General features: G+C 41.4%; 1 protein-coding gene across 1 annotated transcript; it reads right to left on the bottom strand.

The window, feature by feature from the left end:
* Window positions 1–1,468: 1,468 nt before the first annotated feature.
* Window positions 1,469–18,049, bottom strand: LOC102863171 (cytochrome c oxidase subunit 7A-related protein, mitochondrial-like). Its single transcript, XM_006882326.1, has 3 exons — window positions 17,978–18,049; window positions 3,171–3,299; window positions 1,469–1,609 (listed from the first exon to the last, which is right to left on the bottom strand). Exons 1-3 carry the CDS (start codon window positions 18,047–18,049, stop codon window positions 1,469–1,471), a joined length of 342 nt encoding a protein of 113 aa, XP_006882388.1.
* Between the last annotated feature and the right edge of the window lie 211 nt (window positions 18,050–18,260).

The following is an 18,260-nucleotide window of genomic DNA, read 5'->3' as shown; positions in this document are numbered from 1 at the left end:
TGCAGTGTTCCCTTGCTCTGTTCTGACGACTGCCTCCTGGTCCAAGTATAAGTTTCGCATTAGAACGATCAAGTGTTCTGGGATTCCCATTCCAGGAAAATATCAGGTGAAATCTCCCAAGCATTTATACTTGATTTACTATCATTCTATAACTTAATCTTAAAGGAGTCAGCAAATATAAATGCACATACATACATTATATAAGAAACCACGAGAAAGCAAAGATAACAACATTCTGCTTGCTAACTAATCTACAAGAAAGCTACCCAGATGTGCAGTATAGTATTCGTGCAGTATTTCTACAATTTAAAATTTTTTAAAAACTGGTGAAAACACCAGAGAACAAAAGTGTAGAAATGCAGACAAAAAATGGCTTCCCAACAGTGCTACTGGGTATATTCAAACACTGTACTATCTTCAGTTAGTTGTCCATAGCAAGTACGGACTACCATTTTACAGACAATAAAATTCTATCGTTTCAAAACTATTACAGGAATAACTACCAGTAATCTACCAATAATGACAACACAAGAAATTAACATATAACGAACTGCCTCACAGGCACCTTTCACTAAGGGACAAGCAAGTTCTTCTAAGAATCCATATGGTAGCCATCAACATGTCATTAACCTCCTGTTCTATGATTCTGAGGTATCGTTTTGTAAAGATTACCTGGTGCCTAATTAAAAAAAAATTAGACTCAGGTGTAAAATGCCTTTCACTTTCTGAAATTATTCTGAAAGTTTACTTAATTTAAGAGAACTTCAAAGCTGAAATTTTTCATTCACATATTTATTCCGCAGCCAAAATAAATTATCATTTAAAGCCATAACATTTTTAAAAGTTGAGGAGAATCTGTGGCACAGCTGCATTAGTAAAACAGACTTCAGTCTAAAGTGCAACACTAAACAGGTGTTCTCTGTTCCCACGGTGGAATAAATACATAATAATTACACAGGAAATTTCAATAAGATCTGAGATGAAACGAATAACCCTTTGAAACAAATGGCCCACAAACAGAGGTAGGCTGCAAACAATTTTCACTAATATTACACCTGGAGACGGGAAAATCCCCAGGTGGCTAGGAACTCCCAGCCCTCATTTCACGCACCGGCCTTGGCCTCTGTCTTCCTTATGTGGTCAGATCCAGAAAGGGCCCTGCACTCCACACTCCCAACACATACCCAGCACACACTGCCATTAAGTCTGTGTGCAGCCTTCATCTGGCACCCCAGGGAAACCAGGGTCCCCGACGTGAAGATCCACATCATTTCTTTAAAGAAATGAACTCTAACAGACCACAGGCCATTTCATAAAGCAAAACATCCTCATAATCTTATCATTTTTCTTACAAAAAATATTATATAACTCATCCAAATTTTTTTAAAAATTAAAAGAAATAGTAAAAATAAAAAAAAAAAATCAAAGGGTTTTATGCCAAAAGCAAAACAGTCCTCCACAGCCTGGCTCATTTGTTCCGCGGCTGCGAGGCCAGGTAGAGAGCGATGAGGCAGTAGATGGTGCCCCCCAGTGTCAGGGCCATGGTGGTTCGGTAAAGCATCTGGTCCGGCAGGCCTCGCTTGAGGTGGACGGGCACACCATCGGATTTCTAGAAAGAATAAAACAAGTCCATGGTTGGCAAGTGTAAGCATCATCTCCAAGAAGAAAGCTTACATATCAGGTGAAGAGAGAACAAAATAGCTACTCTGTAACTGATCCATCAACATGCAGTGGGGAAAGGCCATCAAACACAAAGTGAAATGCTGGTTATTATCTAGTTCGACTTTTTTTTTAAATTTTTATTATTATTATCATTATTAATTTTAATAGACATTTACAGAGGTTTTGGATTTCCATTCATTCATTGCCGCACTTTTCTCCGTGCCCACCCCTCCCCACCAGCTCACTTCCCCCTCCGAAGAGAAAAAAAAAATTCCTTCATTAGTATACAATTCCCACGTCCCCTCCCCCCCCACCCCCCATAGTTCGACTTCTGTTCGTATAAGGATGAAGTCTGAGCATAGCAGGTCAATGAAAAGGTTCAGGATTTTGTATTCAACTGCCTTCTTTCCACCAAGCTAAGCCCTGGTTCAATTGTGAGGCTCTATAAAATATGTAATCCACTGTTTCACAGTCTCCCAAATCTTTTCCCTCTCTGCCATGACCCCAAATCTCCTCCCAAGTCTTATCAGATAAAAAGGGGATTAAAGTGATGAAAATAAGCACACTGTATCCAAGCAAGACCCTGATCAGGATGAGTCTTTGAGGCTGCTCTGAGGAGTAGCCTTTGAGCTAGAAGGTGGGCTATGTTCTAGCAACAGCTAAAGCTGCCCCTGAACTGCACCCAAGACTTGTTCAGGTCCTAAGGTGTCATTCATCTTACCAGTGCATCTAATTTTACTCATATTTTAAATTCCTGTGCTAACTTCTCCGTGGATTTGCAAACCCAAGAAGGATTCCTCTGGTTTTACTGAGTTACTAATGTGTCAAATGTGATAATGGTGACCCATGTATGGTCACCCATGTTTGACAGTGTTTGGTGGAGCTTCCCGATTAAAACAAGCTTGGAAGGAGTGACATCTACTTCCGTAAATAGCTTGCCTCCCTATGAAACCCTATGAACCTGAAGAAAGGATGAAAGTCATGCAAGTGTTTGAGGACTTTCGTTCATAGGGTCGCTATGAGTCACCTATGACTTGATGGCACTGAACAACAACAAACCTCAATAAATTTTATCAACCAAGAAAAAATCCAAAAGGAAAACCTACTGCCAGAAGTCACTACAACCACTAGTCATGTATATAAAAATAGATCTATAATTAGTGTCACTAGACATGCTACCATGTTACCACTTCCTCCACCAATGAAAAAAAATTAAAAAATATGCTTGCAACTAGGGAAGCGTAAGTTTCTTCCTATAAAGAGATCCACCAGTTTAGGATGCAAACTAAGGTCAAGAAAGTTCTACTTATCCTGTACCAGTCAGATCCAATTTGATAGTACACACACAAAAAATAAAAAAAAAAATTTTAAAAATTTTAAAAAAGAAAGTTCTACTTAAGCAGAGAGAAAGGGGAAAGCAAGGGTGATCTAGTGCAAGCCATGGGGCTTCCAAGGAGTTTTCAAGCCTTTCAAGGAGTGTTCCAGGGTCTTCTAGTATTTTTCCTCACCTGGAAAAACCTTTGCAGTTCTGGAACATTATTTTTCCTAGTATAATCATATGCAGGATTGGAAGTCAGCTTAGTTGGCGTGGCAAATATGATAGGCGGTGCTTCTTTGGAAACCACAGGCTTTAAACCCTGAAGAAAGAAAGAAAAATGTCAAACTAAATATGTCTGGGCATCTGAAGCCAAAGTGCTTCATGTCACATACTTGGAGTATGGTGCTGGAGAGGCTATATTCCTTGAAGAGGGACATTATGGCGGGACAGTAAAGGAGAGGACCACCCTCAACCAGGTGGATTTACCCAGTGACTGCAGCAATGGGCCCCCCTGTGTCAGAGTTTGTGAGGACGGCACAGGATAGGACAGGGTTCAGAACTGTTGTTCACAGGGTCAGCATGAGTCGTATTCGACTTGAGAGCACCTAACACCTGGGCATCTGAACGAATCTTTCCAGGAGCCTGCTATCCAAAGTTGTGGAGGCGGTCCTTCAACCCCACTGTGCAGGGGCCAATTTCTGAAACTGTGCAGAGCAATGCCTGTCAAAAATTCTTTGAATTAAGACTGGCAGGGTAAGCAAGCAAAAGAGCATCCAGAGATGGCCATTCTATAATCCTATAAAACACTTGTGCTCTGTGGGAATTAGAGATTCAGCCCAACCCAGCCATCCTGCCTCTCTAGATGAGCTTCTGTAGTAACGTGGAGTCTGACTCCAGAACCTCAGACACACACACACACACTCTCTCTCTCTCACACACACACACACACACACACACACAGAGTAAGACGATTCTCTCAATCTAAAAGTGTCCGCAACTGTAAGAAACCTGTTTTCCAGGATGAAAAACCAAAACAGTTACAGTAAAACAGCTGAACTTTCTAGCATTAAAAACTTATTAAGATATAATAAAAATAATAAGGAAACCTGTTTTCTTCTGTGTGAAATGCTGCCAGTAATTAAAAGCGGTCCCTACCATGAAAAGGATGGCAAAACAAGACCCCACTGTCCTGTCATCTGTTCAGATGCCTACAACCCTGTAGGACAGACTGCCCTCAGGACTTCCACGGCTGGGAATCTTTACCTTGATGCTGTAGAACAGCTGACAGGTTTGAACTGCTGAGATTTTCTAATTTACAGCAGAGAACTTTAACCACTGGACGACCAGTGTTCCCTGAAAGGGCTGTTTGAAGTAACTATTGGGTGCTTAAGATGCTACAGCAGGTATTCAATGAACTGAATCTCAATGGGATTTGAAATCATCATACATTTGGTGTCTCAGTACTCTTGGTCACAGGACAAGGACAGGCAGGCATGCAGGTTTAAAATGAAACTAGGGGAAGTCTGGTTCTCTCTCAAAGTGTAAACCTATGGGGAAAAACATAAAGGTGAGTCTCCCAAAATATCTGCAGATTAAAATAGGGAGTTCTGCAATCAAAAAGAAATTTTTTTTAACTGAGAAGCAGCGTACAAGTCTAGTCTATTCCTTTTAAAAACAAAAAAGGAAACCTTTTTAAACCCAATGTAATACAGTCGTGAAACTTTTGGTTTTTAATTTCTTCAAAGGAATCCAAATCGACATTTAATTGACTTGCTCTTCTGAAGAGCAAGGAGCCCCGGTGATACAGGGCCAGTAATCAGGCTGCTGAGATGGGAGTGGTTCAACACGAGATGCTCCTCTGGGAGAAAACCGACAGGATCAACCGGTGAGCTTTACAGCCTCAGAAACCCAAGAGAGGGTCTCTAAGAGTCAAAACCAGCTCCATGATGGCAGCAGGATATTCTAAAGATCACAGACTGAAAACATCAACATTATTCCCACCAAGAGGGCAAAAGGGTAACAAAAATGTACTAAAGTAAACACGGCTGATTTGTTCTGCTATAGTGCAGAGGATGGAGATGAGTCCCGGCCTTTTTCTCTGCACTGCAACCACTCATTCAACATACATCATGGAGCACGTACTCTAAACCAGAACTCCACAAACAAAACTGGCACTACCACAGTGTTATGGAGTAGAAGCAGCCGATCTCTATCAAGCCCTCAGTACGTGCAAGTCTAATATTTCATAGGTATTTTTCTTTTAATCCTGAGAACATTATGGAGATGTTACTTTTTCCCCCCCATTTTCCCAGAAGAAAAAAATTTAAATGAAAGAAGGTAAGATGCTAAAATCATAAAGCTAAAACTGGACAAATTTTGAAATTCAAATCTCTCTAAAGTCTAGCAGCTTGGCTTTTATATATTCCATCACTACCACCACAAACTTCACATCCATCAACTACTAAAAATAAGTCATTTACAAGAAAAGTTTGACCAGGATTTAATAAATCACCTACATTTAGTATTTGCACCTGATCCAAACCAATCTTCTCAATTACCTGCTCTGCATCAGAGAGCTGGACAATGACTAAGGATGATAGAAGAGGAGTTGATGCCTTTGAGCTGTGGCGCTGGAGAAGAGTACTGAACTGCTAGGAGAACAAACAGGTCCATCCTGGAGAGGGTGAAACTAAGTTGCTCCTTGGAGACAAGGATTGTGAAGCTCTGTCTCACATAGTTTGGGCATGTGGTGAGGAAGGGGCCAGTCCTTGGAGAGGGACTTCACACTTATAGGGGTAGAGGGACAAAACAGGAGAGGAAGACCCTGGATGAGATGGACTGATAGTGATTGTGGCAATGGCGTCAGGTGTATCCAGAGACAGCGAGGATGGCTCAGGACAGGGCAAGGTTCAGATCTGTTTGTTGTTCATAGGGTCGCCACGAGTCAGAGTTGACTCAACAGCACCTCAGAACATAACAAGAACTGCCGTCCAGCTGATTCCAACTCACAGTCCTCCTACACAACTACTGAGATAGCAAAGCTAAAATGAATCGAGTTCCAGAATTTTAGACACCCTCAATCATTTTGTGAGCTCATTGTATTTTTCTCCTAAGAATCATTTCCCCTTGAATGCAAAATTTTAAAAACTTTTCCTACCAAGCATTCCAAAAATGGTTTAAAATTAAATTCATGTTTTGACAGGACTAAAGCGAGAGCATTTTTAGAAGGGATTACACACCTAATTGCTTTGTGTTTATTCACCCATCAAATGATTCAAAACTACTGCAAAGTTTTTGAACATTATCATCTGAAGAGAGGAGTATCAACCATCTAAACAGCTTTAAATATTTCCATTTATGATACTGTAAAAGTATGAGATAGAATTTTAATACTGTAAAATTATAAGACAGATGATGGGAACAAATTTCCTTTTGTTCTCATCATCTTATCCCTTCAATTACTATGAACTGTGCATTTGCCAATCTTTTTACATATGCAGCTTTATCTTCTCTGCACTAAATCCTGTATCCTGATTTTTTTCATTTATTATAAGCATTTTTTCCCAAATTCCTACACAAACTTCAAAATGCCACTAAATTTTCTCCTCACAACTCTGAACATGTGAGTTAAGAGGGAAGCTACTAGGGAGATACTTTAATAAAATAATTAAACCCAGTCCAAGTTACAGATACTCCATAAAGCTGGGGCAGACTGATTCAGTGACTGGGGTAATCGGGATGGGCGTGTCAGAGGCAGTGTGATTGGCACAGAATAGAGCAGGGTTTAGGGCTGTTGTACATAGGGTCGCTATGAGTCGCAAGCGACTCGACAGCACATAACCACCACCACCAATAATTGGGAGCACTGGTGGCCTAGTGGCAAGAAGCTGCACCGGAATCCCAAAGGCACGCAGTTCAAGTCCACCAAGTTGCTCCGCGGAAAAGGATGAGCAATCTCCCACTACGCAATTAACTACCTCTGAAAACCCACCAGAAGGTCAGCTATGGGTCAGTTCTGACCCAATGGTACACAACATCAATAATTTAGCTGTCTTGCCCCAAAGGTAAAAGGTGAGATACTTTATGTACACACCATTAAACTTTCTAACAATTTAAACAGTCAACGTTTGCAATGCTCCATGGAAAATAATCATTAGCCCCTACACAGCTCTGGCAGTGTAGTATGAAGGGAGGTGCACTGCCAACCCAAAGGCCAAGATTCTCTAGTGGTTCAAATCCACCAGTGGTTCAGAACTACAAAGACAGGATTTATAGCCTAGGAAACCTGCTGGAGCATCACCATGAGTGAGATCAACTCAGTGTCAGCAAACAACAATCATCAGCCTTTAAAATTCTCAAGTGCAGACTGGACAAGAAACCTATTTTTATAGGAATGGAGTCAGAGTAAATCTCTTCCCTTATGCTTCTTCAGAAAGCACTGGCAGACTAGTGGTTAAGAGTTGAGCTATCAAATCCACCAGCTGTTCCCTGAAAGAAAGAGGGACAAGATAAATAAATGAAATATAATGGAAATGAAGAATTGTATGGAACACAATGTACATGCATGAAATACAATGTACATGAAAAATATTACTAAAAAAAATGCACTCTGCTCCTTTACTATTTCCAATCTCTGAAAACCCACTGGAGGGTCAACTGTGAGCAGGTTACCATTGGATGGCAGTGACCTAAGACCAGTTCCTTACACCTTTCTGGCACCAGGCACATTCCTTCAGTCTAGAATGGTCTTCCTTCTGCTTTCAGGAGCCTCCCTCTACTCAGGGATTCTGCCCAGATGTCACTCTGTCAGTGCAACCTTTCCTGACAGACCATTTTAACACTGCATGCCCTCCCCACTGCGGTTCCCTATTTCTTTCTTATCAACATCTAATACATTTTTCTTTGTTTACTGTGTCTCCCCGGACTACAACAGAAGCTCTACAAGGGCAGTTTTGGTATATGCTGATCACTGCTCTATGTCCCAACAAAAATGACTCCTGCAAATAGACATTCCAATACTTATTTGTTGAATGCATAAATATATTCTAAGGCAGGGCGGAACATCAGCACAAAGTAGAACTGAATAGCACAGAACCAGTCCTGAAAATCAGCATTGACATAATCATCCCCGCTGCAGTGCAAATACAATCAAACACTGTTCTTGTGGGTAACAAGGAGGAATAACAGATTTTACCTTTTTTTAATTCTTTTTTCTCCAGTATTTTTTATTAATTTTAATGAAAGTTTACAGAGACTTAGGGTTTCCAGTCATTCATTGTTGCGCTTTTCTCCCTGTTCACCCCCTCCCCAATTCACTCTTCTCCTTGAAAAGAATAAGAAAAACTCTTTCATTGTTATGCAATCCCTTCCCTCAAGTCCACCCCACTATGCAGCCCTCACTCTGGATCCTGTAATGACAAGAATACCCATTCATATATCCCTTTTAAACAGTTCTCTCCCTCATCTGTTTCAATGCAATATACATCATTCATCCCCTCCTTTTCTGTCATACCTCAACCCTGATGTCAGTCCCAATTTACAACAGTGGTCCTATGCAATATTTCTCCTTTTGTGACTGAGATATTTTACTCAGCCTAATGTGCATAATATTTCATGAGTTCCTTGTTTTTCAATGCAGCATAGTATTCCACTGTGTGAATATACCACAGCTTCTCTATCCATTCATTTGTTGATGGGCACTTTGGTTGTTTCCAGCTCTTTGCTATTGTGAACAAAGCCACAATAAACATGGGTATGCATATATCTGCTTGGGTGGCAGTTATGGTTTCTTTAGGGTAAATTCCCAGTAGTGGAACTGCTGGGTCAAATGGTATGTCTATTTCCAACTTTTTGAGAAAGTGCCATATCACCTTCCACAGTGGTTGCACAATTTTACACTCCCACCAACAGTGAATAAGGGTTCCAGTTTTTCCACAGCCCCGCCAGCATTTGTTGCTTGTTGTTCTGTTCAGTTTTGCTATTCTTACTGGGGTGAGATGCTATCTCATAGTTGTTTTTAGATTTTACTTTTAATGGTGAATTTCTTACCAGTGATAACTCTCTCTCCTATGCATCTGAAAGTTGAACAATGAATAAGGAAGACTGAAAAACTGATGCCTTAAAGTATGGTGCTGGCAAAGAATACTGGATATGCCATGTACAACCAAAGAAGACAGAAACTGATTTGTGAAGAAGTCCAACCACAGTGCTCCCTAGAGGCAAGGATGGTAGAACTTCATCACACATACTCTGGGCACGTTCTCAGTAGGAACCAGTCCTCGGAGAGCCATCAAGCTGGGAAAGGCAGAAGGTCAGAGAAAGAGGAAGATCCTCAACACAATGAATTAGTACAGTGACTACAACAAGCCTGAGCGTGACTGACACTGTGAAGAGGGTGCAGGATAGGCCAAGGATCAGATCTGTTGTTCACAGACTCGCTGTGTTGTAGTCAACTTGATGGGACCCAGTAACACCTTAAAAAATCAAGTAAGAGCCATTCAACTGCAACATTTTGAATTTTTTGTAAATAGTCCATTTAAGATTTCCCAATTTTTAAAACTTCAACTCAGCTCATTGCTACAGAGTCAGAACTGACTCTAGCTGACCTTTCAGTAGGTTTGCAGAGGCTGTAAATTACATGGGAGGAGACTGCCCATCTTTCTCCTAGCGCAGCTGGTGGATTCGAAACCAACCTTTGGGAAGACAGTGCAACTCCTCTCACTAGGCCACCAGAGCTCCCTAACTGTTTTTAAGTAACCAAGCTTCTTATATTACGTTGACTAGACCAAAGTAGTTTTCTTTTCTGTTTGGTGAGAAGAATAAATAAAACAAAATATTACTAACAAAGAAATGTCAATTTTTTAAATGATAAAAGTTATTCTTTTACTTTGAGTTAGGACTAAAAACAAGTTTCATGCCACAACAGTAACTGCCAGCTAGCTACCACCATCTCCATGTCACCTGTCACAGCACAGAAAGCATATTGAGAATTCGCTCTGCAGTTGCCCCCACAAGCCTTCCTGAAGTGTCCGCTTCTGTGGAAGCCACCAGCATCCTCTCCTCCTGTCACCATGGGAGTCTACCTATACACCTCCTGCACCTCTCTGTCAAATTTTCAAGTTCTTATCTTCACAATCTTTGCCTTTCTCCATTCCTAGTCAGAAGGGTCTAAACTATTCTGGGGTATAACAGGCATTCCTGCTTTGCCACTTTCAGTTTTCATGGCTAACTTTGGTCACAGCATCTATTCCTCTAGACACAAAGCTTGGTTCACCATTTAACTCAAGTTTTTCTAAAGTGGGGGGGGGGGGGGGGAAAGCCTTACTGCAACCCTGGACAAAATCCTAATCACTAATGTTGCCCATGAGTCAGAATCAATTCACAGCTGACCCTCCAACAGATTTTTCAGAAGTTGTAAATCATGTGAGAAGACTGCCCACCTTTCTCCCGTGGACTTGGTAGATTCGAACCACATGCCTTTAGGTTGACAGCACAGCTTCTAACCACTAGGCCACCAGAGCTCCCTCAAATAGCTCCATGAAATTTATTTGTAAATCCCTATTTACTTTTCACAAAATTAAGGCCCACCACCTTAGGTCCTTTATGATCTACCTCCACACACCACAAACATTCTAACACAATGATTCCTGTGCAGCCCCTTTCCTCTGCTGTCAAAGGCCTCTCCAAAGTGCTAAAGAGTAAAGACATCAATTTAAAGACTAAGGAGCTTCTGATCTATGCCATGGTCTTTTCAATTACTTCCTACGCATCTGAAAGATGGACAATGACTAAGGATGACAGAAGAATCAATGACCTTTAAATTGTGTTGTTGGAGAAGAGTCCTGAAAATCCCACAGACTGTCAAAAAAACAAACAAGTCTACTTGCAACGGGGGTGGGGGTGGGGGCGGGGGTGGGTGTTCCTGAAAGGCAAAGATGGTGAAACTTCATCTCACCTACTTTGGGAATGCTGTCAAAAAGAGCTGGTCCTTGGAAAAAAGACTTCATGCTTAGAAAGGTAGAGGGTCAACGGAAGGGAAGACAGCACCCAACAAGATGGACTGACATAGTGACTGTGACAATGAACTGAAGCATATCAAAGACGGTGAGGAAGGTACACAACAGGGCAAGGTTCAGATCTGTTGTTCATGGGGTCACTGAGCCATAGATGACTCAATGGCACCTAACAACGACAATAACAATATTCCCACAATTTCTAAGTAGGAGATATGCTGAGTAATGATAAAATGTCTCTCCCTGTCAGTGAACTGGAATTGACTCACAAATGCCCTGCTTATAAATCACACAGGAGACTGTCTATATTTCCCCTGCAGAGTCAATGGTGGATTTAAACTGCTAGAGAGGTGGCACCTTTGAGTCAGCAGCACAACTCCCCATGGACTAGGTCACCATAGCTCCCAAGGGGAAAAATAAGGTAAAACCAACTTGTACTGAAGATATTGTCGGACTATATTCCAAAGTGGCTGTACCATTCCTAACAGTAATACAGGAGTCCAGCTTTCCCCCATCTTTATCAGCACTTGTTATGTCCTGGATTCTTCATTATAGGCATTCTGTTGTTTTGTTGATTGCCATGGAGTCATAGCAATTCTATGAACAAAAGACCTAATGCCTTTCCAAAGCTATTGTTTCTCCAAGTTCATAGTTTCCAGAAGCAAGTGGTTCAGGAAGTGGATGCCATTCCTGCTTCCAAGCCTGTTTTACAACTGGAAGCTCCACCAAACTCTGTCCACCATGGGTAACCATTAAGGTATTTGATACCCAAGGTTCAGCATCACAGTAAACCCAGGTTACCTCAGTGCAGCAAATTGACAGAGTGATGTGCAAAATGGAAGACTGTTCCTCCAGATATAACTGCACTAATCTCATTTAGCAGTGGTTAAGTGTTGAGTTGAAAACAACTCGGAGTAAGCTTTGCACAAAAGACTTGAACTTGTTATATATTAACATAATTTCTGTACATTTATAAGAGTTTGTACAATTTCCAGAGGCAACTAGTTTAGGAAGTGGATGCCACTCTTGATCTGGATGTTCACTGAAACATTTTACATAATGGGTAATCAGTATGGTATTTGACATGACTATGGAAACAGTGTTCAGCATCATAGCAACTTCAAGTTGTTCAGTACAGCAAGTAGACAAATGATTAGTGTCTTTTAAAGAAAATTCATTCTAAAATTAACAAAATTATGTTAGAGTGGAGGAAGACTCAAAGGCCCCAGGCCCTGGCCAGCCCACAGACCCATGCCCCCATTATTGATTTTAAAGCCACACCCTCAAGCAGGTCTTTTAGTCTAAGGCTCAATCTAGTGGGTGTGAACTAACTGCTGTCAAGTCAGGCTGTAAACTGAATGGGAAGAGATTGCTCATTCGTCCCACCTCCCACCCCAGGAGCCACTGTTGGATTCAAACGGTCAGAGGCATGGCCTAGAGTTTAGCCGTGCAACTCACTACAGACTAGGTTATGAAAGAGAAAAGTGGGCAATCTCCCCAGCACAATTAATTTACAGCTTCAGAAATCCAATGGAGGGTGGGTCATACCAATCAGCAACAGCTCTGTAGCAATGTAGTGGGTATGAAGGGGCAGTTTTGATTTGCATTTCTCTAAGGAGTTCTATTACTGTTGTCATGTACCATCGAGTCACAACCAAGTCATAACTGACCCTCCAGCAGGTTCTGAGAGACTGGAAATCATATGGAAGGAGAATGCCTTCCCATGGAGCAGGTGCTGGCCTCCAACCATGTTCCCTGGAACTGGTAGTAATGCTGAAACTTTGTCTCATACTCTTCTGGCATGTTGTTAAGAGAAGTTATTCCTTGGGAAAGGATATTACACTTGAAAAGAAAGCAAGACCACCAATGAAATGAATGGATACTGGGACTGTGGCAACGGACTCAGTATGCCCAAGATGATAAAGATGCTGCAGAATAGTGCAGGGTATAGATCTGTTGTTCATAGGGTCGCTCTGAATGGTTCTTGACTTGATGGAACCTAACAACAATGCCAGCAAGGAGCTCTGGTGGCATACTGTGTTGCACTGCTAACTAAAAGGTCAGTGGTTTGAATACACCAGCTGTTCCAAAGGAGAAAGATGGGCCATTGCCTGCTGTGCAAGATTTACAGCATCTGGAAACTTGAAGGGGGATTGCTCTGGGTCAGAATATACTTAGTGGCTCTAAGCTTTTTGGAATGACTGATAAGGCGTCACAGTTGCACAGCATATGGCTGCTAAACAAAAAGTCAATGGTTCAAACCACTAGGCATCATGCAGAAAGATGAGGCAGTCTACATCCACAAAGATTTACACTCTTGGAATCTCTAGAAAACAGTTCTACTATGCTCTGTAGGAAGGCTTAGTGGTAAGGAGTTGCGCTGACAACCCAAAGGCAGGTAATTCAAATCCACCAGCTGCTCCGTGAAAAAAGACAGGCAATTTCCTCCCATGCCTCTGAAAACCCACTGGCGGGTCAGCTATGAGTTGGTCCTGACCGGATGATACACCCTGTAGCGTCACTATGACTCAGAGGAAACTAGTTTGGGTTACTGGATAATACTGAACATCTCGTGTGTTTACTGGCTTCAATTTGGTTCTGGGTTAGCACCAGAATTCTTTATGGACTGGGACACCAGAGCTCTGTAGGCCTCCATTTACTGTTGATAAAGGGTAAGGAAAATGCTTTTCGACCAACCACAGAAAACTACATGCCATCAAGCTGATTTCTAAAGCTCTACCTGTGCTATTATTACAGAAGTCATTTGTTCATATTAGGCTGTTCAAGCATATTAAGTTATTCATGTTACATAATACTGTAAGTGACAAACATCTCAATTACAGTGTGTTAATGTTTCCAAAAAAGGAGAAGTTGAAGTACTCTTAATTACAGAAGTTTTGGGGAAAACCTGCCACAATCACTCCTAAATCTATAATTCATGTAAAGCCTACACAATATCACTTTTTTCAACAGTTTAAGAAATCGTTAAGAAGTTCAGATTCTCAAGAGACACACAATTCAAGAGATGCCAGAAATTTGAAAGTGTCTGCACCAAATGAATTTCAAGATAACCTTCACTACATTAGTTATGCAATTATACTGCCAATCTTTGTCAGTTCTTAGTACAAATTTCTTTTCTTTTTCCTTAATGTGCAACAAGCCAAGACTATGATAAAGTTCTATTAAAAAAGAATCTATCTTTTAAAAAAGAAGGGAGAATCAATGACCACAAAAAGAACAGTAGTATTTGTACAATAAATTCTGACCTAGAAATTAAAAGTACCAATTCTTATACTAATGACTGCTGAAGATCATCCAAAAACAGCCAGAACTGAAACAGAACTGCCAGAAGTTCAAGTTGGGTTTAGAAGAGGACATAGTACCAGGGATATCACTGCTGATGTCAAATGGAGCCTGGCTGAAAGCAGAGAATCTATTCTATAAGTGAGAACATCTATTTCTGCTTTATTAACAATGCAAAGACATTTTGACCATGTAGATCATGAGAAGAATAGAAATCCTAGAACATTTAGCTGTGCTCATGCAAAAGCTATATGCAGACCAAGAAGCTGTTGTCCAAAAAAAGCAAGGAAACTGCATGGTTTTAAATCAAGAAACGTGTACATTAGGACTGTATCCTTTCTCCATAACTATTCAATTTGTATGAGTAACTCATCCAAAAAGTTGGACTTTATAAAGAATGTGGTATCAGGAGCGGAGGAAGACTTAACCTATATTATGCAGATGATACAACTTTGCTTGCTGAGAGCACTAACTGGAAAACTACAACCTGCATCTCAAAGTAAAAGAGAAAAAAATTCTCACCACTGGGCCAGCAGAGATCATGACTGATAAAGACTGAGTTTATCAACCATTTCATCTTCCTGGGATCAACAATCTACATTCTTGGTACCAGCAGTCGGGTCAGGAGATGTAATCCAGTGGGACCTCCCCAAAGTGCTGAAGAGAGATAATGTTAAAGACCAAGGTGTGGCTGATTCAAGCCAAGGTGTTTTCAATCACCTGATAGCACCCAAGAGCTGGACAATGAATAAATATGACAGAAGAATTCTTGATACCTTTGATTGTGGTGCTGAAGCAGAGTACTGAATATCCCATGGATAGCAAAAAAAATAAATGTCTTGGAAAAAAAAAATGCAGTCAGAGCGCTCCTTAAGAGGCTGCATGGCAAAGCTTCATCTCACACATTTGGCAGAGGTTGTTAGGAAGGGCTATTCCTTGGAAAGGGAAATCATGCCTGCAAAGGTGAAGGGTCAGTGATACAGAGGAACACCCTCAATGTGATGGATTAACACAGTGACTGCGGCAATAGGCTCAAGTATGACAAAAATATAAAGATGACACAGGATAGGAAAGAGTTCAGATCTGTTCACAGGGTTGCTATGAGTCACACTTGATGACACCTAACAAGTACCAATAAAAGTAGCAGGGATGAATCTCAAAAATAGTATACTGAGATAAAGAAGTCTTACTAGAAGAGAACATACTAGGTGGATCCACTCAAAGGGAAGTTCAAATAGTGGGAAAATTAACTAAAGGTGCTAGAAGTCACAATAGGAAGATAGTCAAGGGCTGATTGGGAGAGGGGACATGCTGAAGATGATAGACTACTAACTCTATAGGTTTATATAAGTGTGGGTTACAGAGTGTATGTATGGATCAAAACTCAAGGAATTATAACACTTGAGATCCGTGCCCTGAAAACTGCATTTTCTTTATTGTAGAATTAGATATTCTTCTATAGCTCTAAAAAAAAATTCACTGTAACATAACTAATAATTCCTTCTTTAGAATTTGTTAGCAATTTGTTTTCAGAGACACCGTAACTCCTTTCCTTCTAATCTTAGATGGCTCTTCTGAGAAATTTATGTCTACTCCACCCTCTTATTCTTATTCACCCACATTTCTTCCCAATGTCAATCCCTCCTTAAGTGACTTCACCATCACAAACTCTACTACCACCAAGCTGAAGACACCTAGAGCTCTTCACTGAATTTATGTATGTACTATATACATATTATGTGTGTGTGTGTGTGTGTGTGTGTGTGTGTGTGTATATATATAAAACATATGCGTAATATGTATAAATAGATGTACTTTATATGCTATTTGCCTTTGAGTCAGAATCAATCCATAACTGACTGTCCAGAGGGTTTTCAGAGACAGTAAATCCATAGAGGAGACTATCCATCCCTCTTCCACGGAGCCAATTGTTGGATTTGAACCTTGTGCCTTTGCTTTTGGGTTTACAGCACAGGTTCCTACCACTATCTATCTATCATCTTTTCTTTTTTGCTGCTACCAAACACAACACAACACACCACCAAAAGTTCAATATTACTACACCTGGACCTTTTCTCCCAACCTCACTCAACTTAAAAATCCCCTTCTTAATTTAGTTAACAGCATATCTTAGACTGAAATCATTCTTAAATATCATCTCCCTCAGGCAACTGCAGGGCCCTACAGAAAAAGAGGGAAAACAATAATCATGGAACATTCTTTCCATCCTACCTGGGTCCTTTATTATTCCAATTATCTTCCAACTCATCTGTAACTTAAAATGTCATCTCTGCCTCAATTTCCAAAGAAACATTACTTTTTATGCAGTACATCTGCTCAATTTTTTTTTGTTGTTGTTGTTTTAAACTACTCTCACTCTTAGTACCAGCAGCCAAGAAATTAAAAAAGGAATTGCATTGGTAAATTCCACTGTCCGAGACCTCTCCAAAGTAATGAAAAGCAATGATGTAAGTCTGGAGACTAAAGTGCACACGATCCAGGCCATAGTCTTTGCAATTACTTGCTATGCATCAGAAAGCTTGACAATGAGTAGGGACAATAAAAGGATAAATGATGTCTTTGCATTGTAGTGCTGGAGAAGAGTACTGACTATCATGGCCTGCTAGGAAAACAAACAGGTTCATGCTAGAAAGGGTGAAACCTCGTTGCTCCTTCGAGGCAAGGATTCTGAAGATTCGTCTGACATACTTTGGACATGTTTCTAGGAAGGACCAGTCCTTGAAAAGGGGCGTCATGCTTGGGAGGGGGGAGGGACAGTGCAAGAAAGGAAGACCCTCAATGAGATGGATTGATTCAGGGACTGAGATAATAATGGAGCTAGGTGTGTCAGAGACAATAAGATTGACACAGGATAGAGCAGGTTAGGGTTGTTGTACATAAGGTTGCTGAGTCGCAGGCGACTTGACAGCACATAACAACAATGAAGGGAGCCCTGATGGCTTAGTGGGTAAGGAGCCCCAATGCCAGCTCAAAGGCACTGTATTCAAATCCACCAGCTGCTCAGGGGGAAAAGACCGGTAATCTTCTCCCCAGTTATTTATGGCCTCTAAAAACTGGAGGATCTGCTATGAGTTGGTTCCCACTGGACGGTACAAAACCATGCTAAATGCAACAGAATTCACAATAATTAACTTGGAGAAGCCCGTATAATTAAAGCAACTGGTAGAATCTGAATGACCTTTCCTGACCTCATCTGGTAGGTGAATGACGTTCTCTGAGCATCAAGATAATGGGGATCATTCAATCACTTCACAGATGGGGAAAGTATATTACCTCGTTGCCCACTGACTGCATGGTCTAGGCCCCCTCAGACATGCAGGGGACACATGAGACACCTACATCGGGTCACACTGTACTGCTCTTAGGGCTGCCCCAGGTGTTAATATTCCCGCCTAAGTGTCTGCTGCGGCCTCTGGGTCGTAGAGGTGACAGAAATGGAGAGGAACAGAACAAAACGTCAGCCTCTGTCAGGTCCCCGCTGGTCCTAGGGTCACCTTGACGCCCGGAGAACAAAACCCAACTTCCGCACAAAACTAGCTTTACAAAAAGGAGCAGTGAACAGACCCGAAGCTAAAGGGGACAAGCGCTCGGGGAGCCGGCGACTGGCTGCGGGGAAGGGGGTCTGGTGGCCAGTCCTGCTGTCTAGCGACGCGACCCCTACCTGCGGGCTGTAGGCAGCAGAAGCCCATGATACTGCCAGTTTCTGTGTGAAACCACTGAACTTGTAATACATGATCTTCAGCATCCACGTTCCCAAAGGCTGCCTAGGCGACCGCACCAAGAAAAGACCCTGCCTCCTTAGCTGCCGCCTCAAACCTCAGCTCAGGACCCTGAGTCAGCGGAACGGACTGCCCAGAGATTGCCTAATTTAAACATGCCTTCTTAAGCTATATCAAGCATCAACAAATCTAGATTTTATGGCCAAGAGAGGCTAAACAGCTCTA

This window comes from Elephantulus edwardii, unplaced genomic scaffold, assembly GCF_000299155.1.
Source record: "Elephantulus edwardii isolate Elephantulus edwardi_28Jun2011 unplaced genomic scaffold, EleEdw1.0 scaffold00019, whole genome shotgun sequence".
NCBI lineage: Eukaryota > Metazoa > Chordata > Mammalia > Macroscelidea > Macroscelididae > Elephantulus > Elephantulus edwardii.
Note: the sequence above shows the minus strand (reverse complement) of the source record. Positions and strands in the feature narration are given on the sequence as shown.

Excerpts from the sequence above, each read along its gene's own strand:
- LOC102863171 (XM_006882326.1), bottom strand. The coding sequence starts at position 18,049 with ATGTATTACAAGTTCAGTGGTTTCACACAGAAACTGGCAGTATCATGG. Across the intron at positions 3,300-17,977 it reads CTGCTGCCTACAGCCCGCAG|GGTTTAAAGCCTGTGGTTTC; the intron begins GTAGGGGTCGCG and ends TTCTTTCTTCAG. Across the intron at positions 1,610-3,170 it reads AACTGCAAAGGTTTTTCCAG|AAATCCGATGGTGTGCCCGT; the intron begins GTGAGGAAAAAT and ends TATTCTTTCTAG.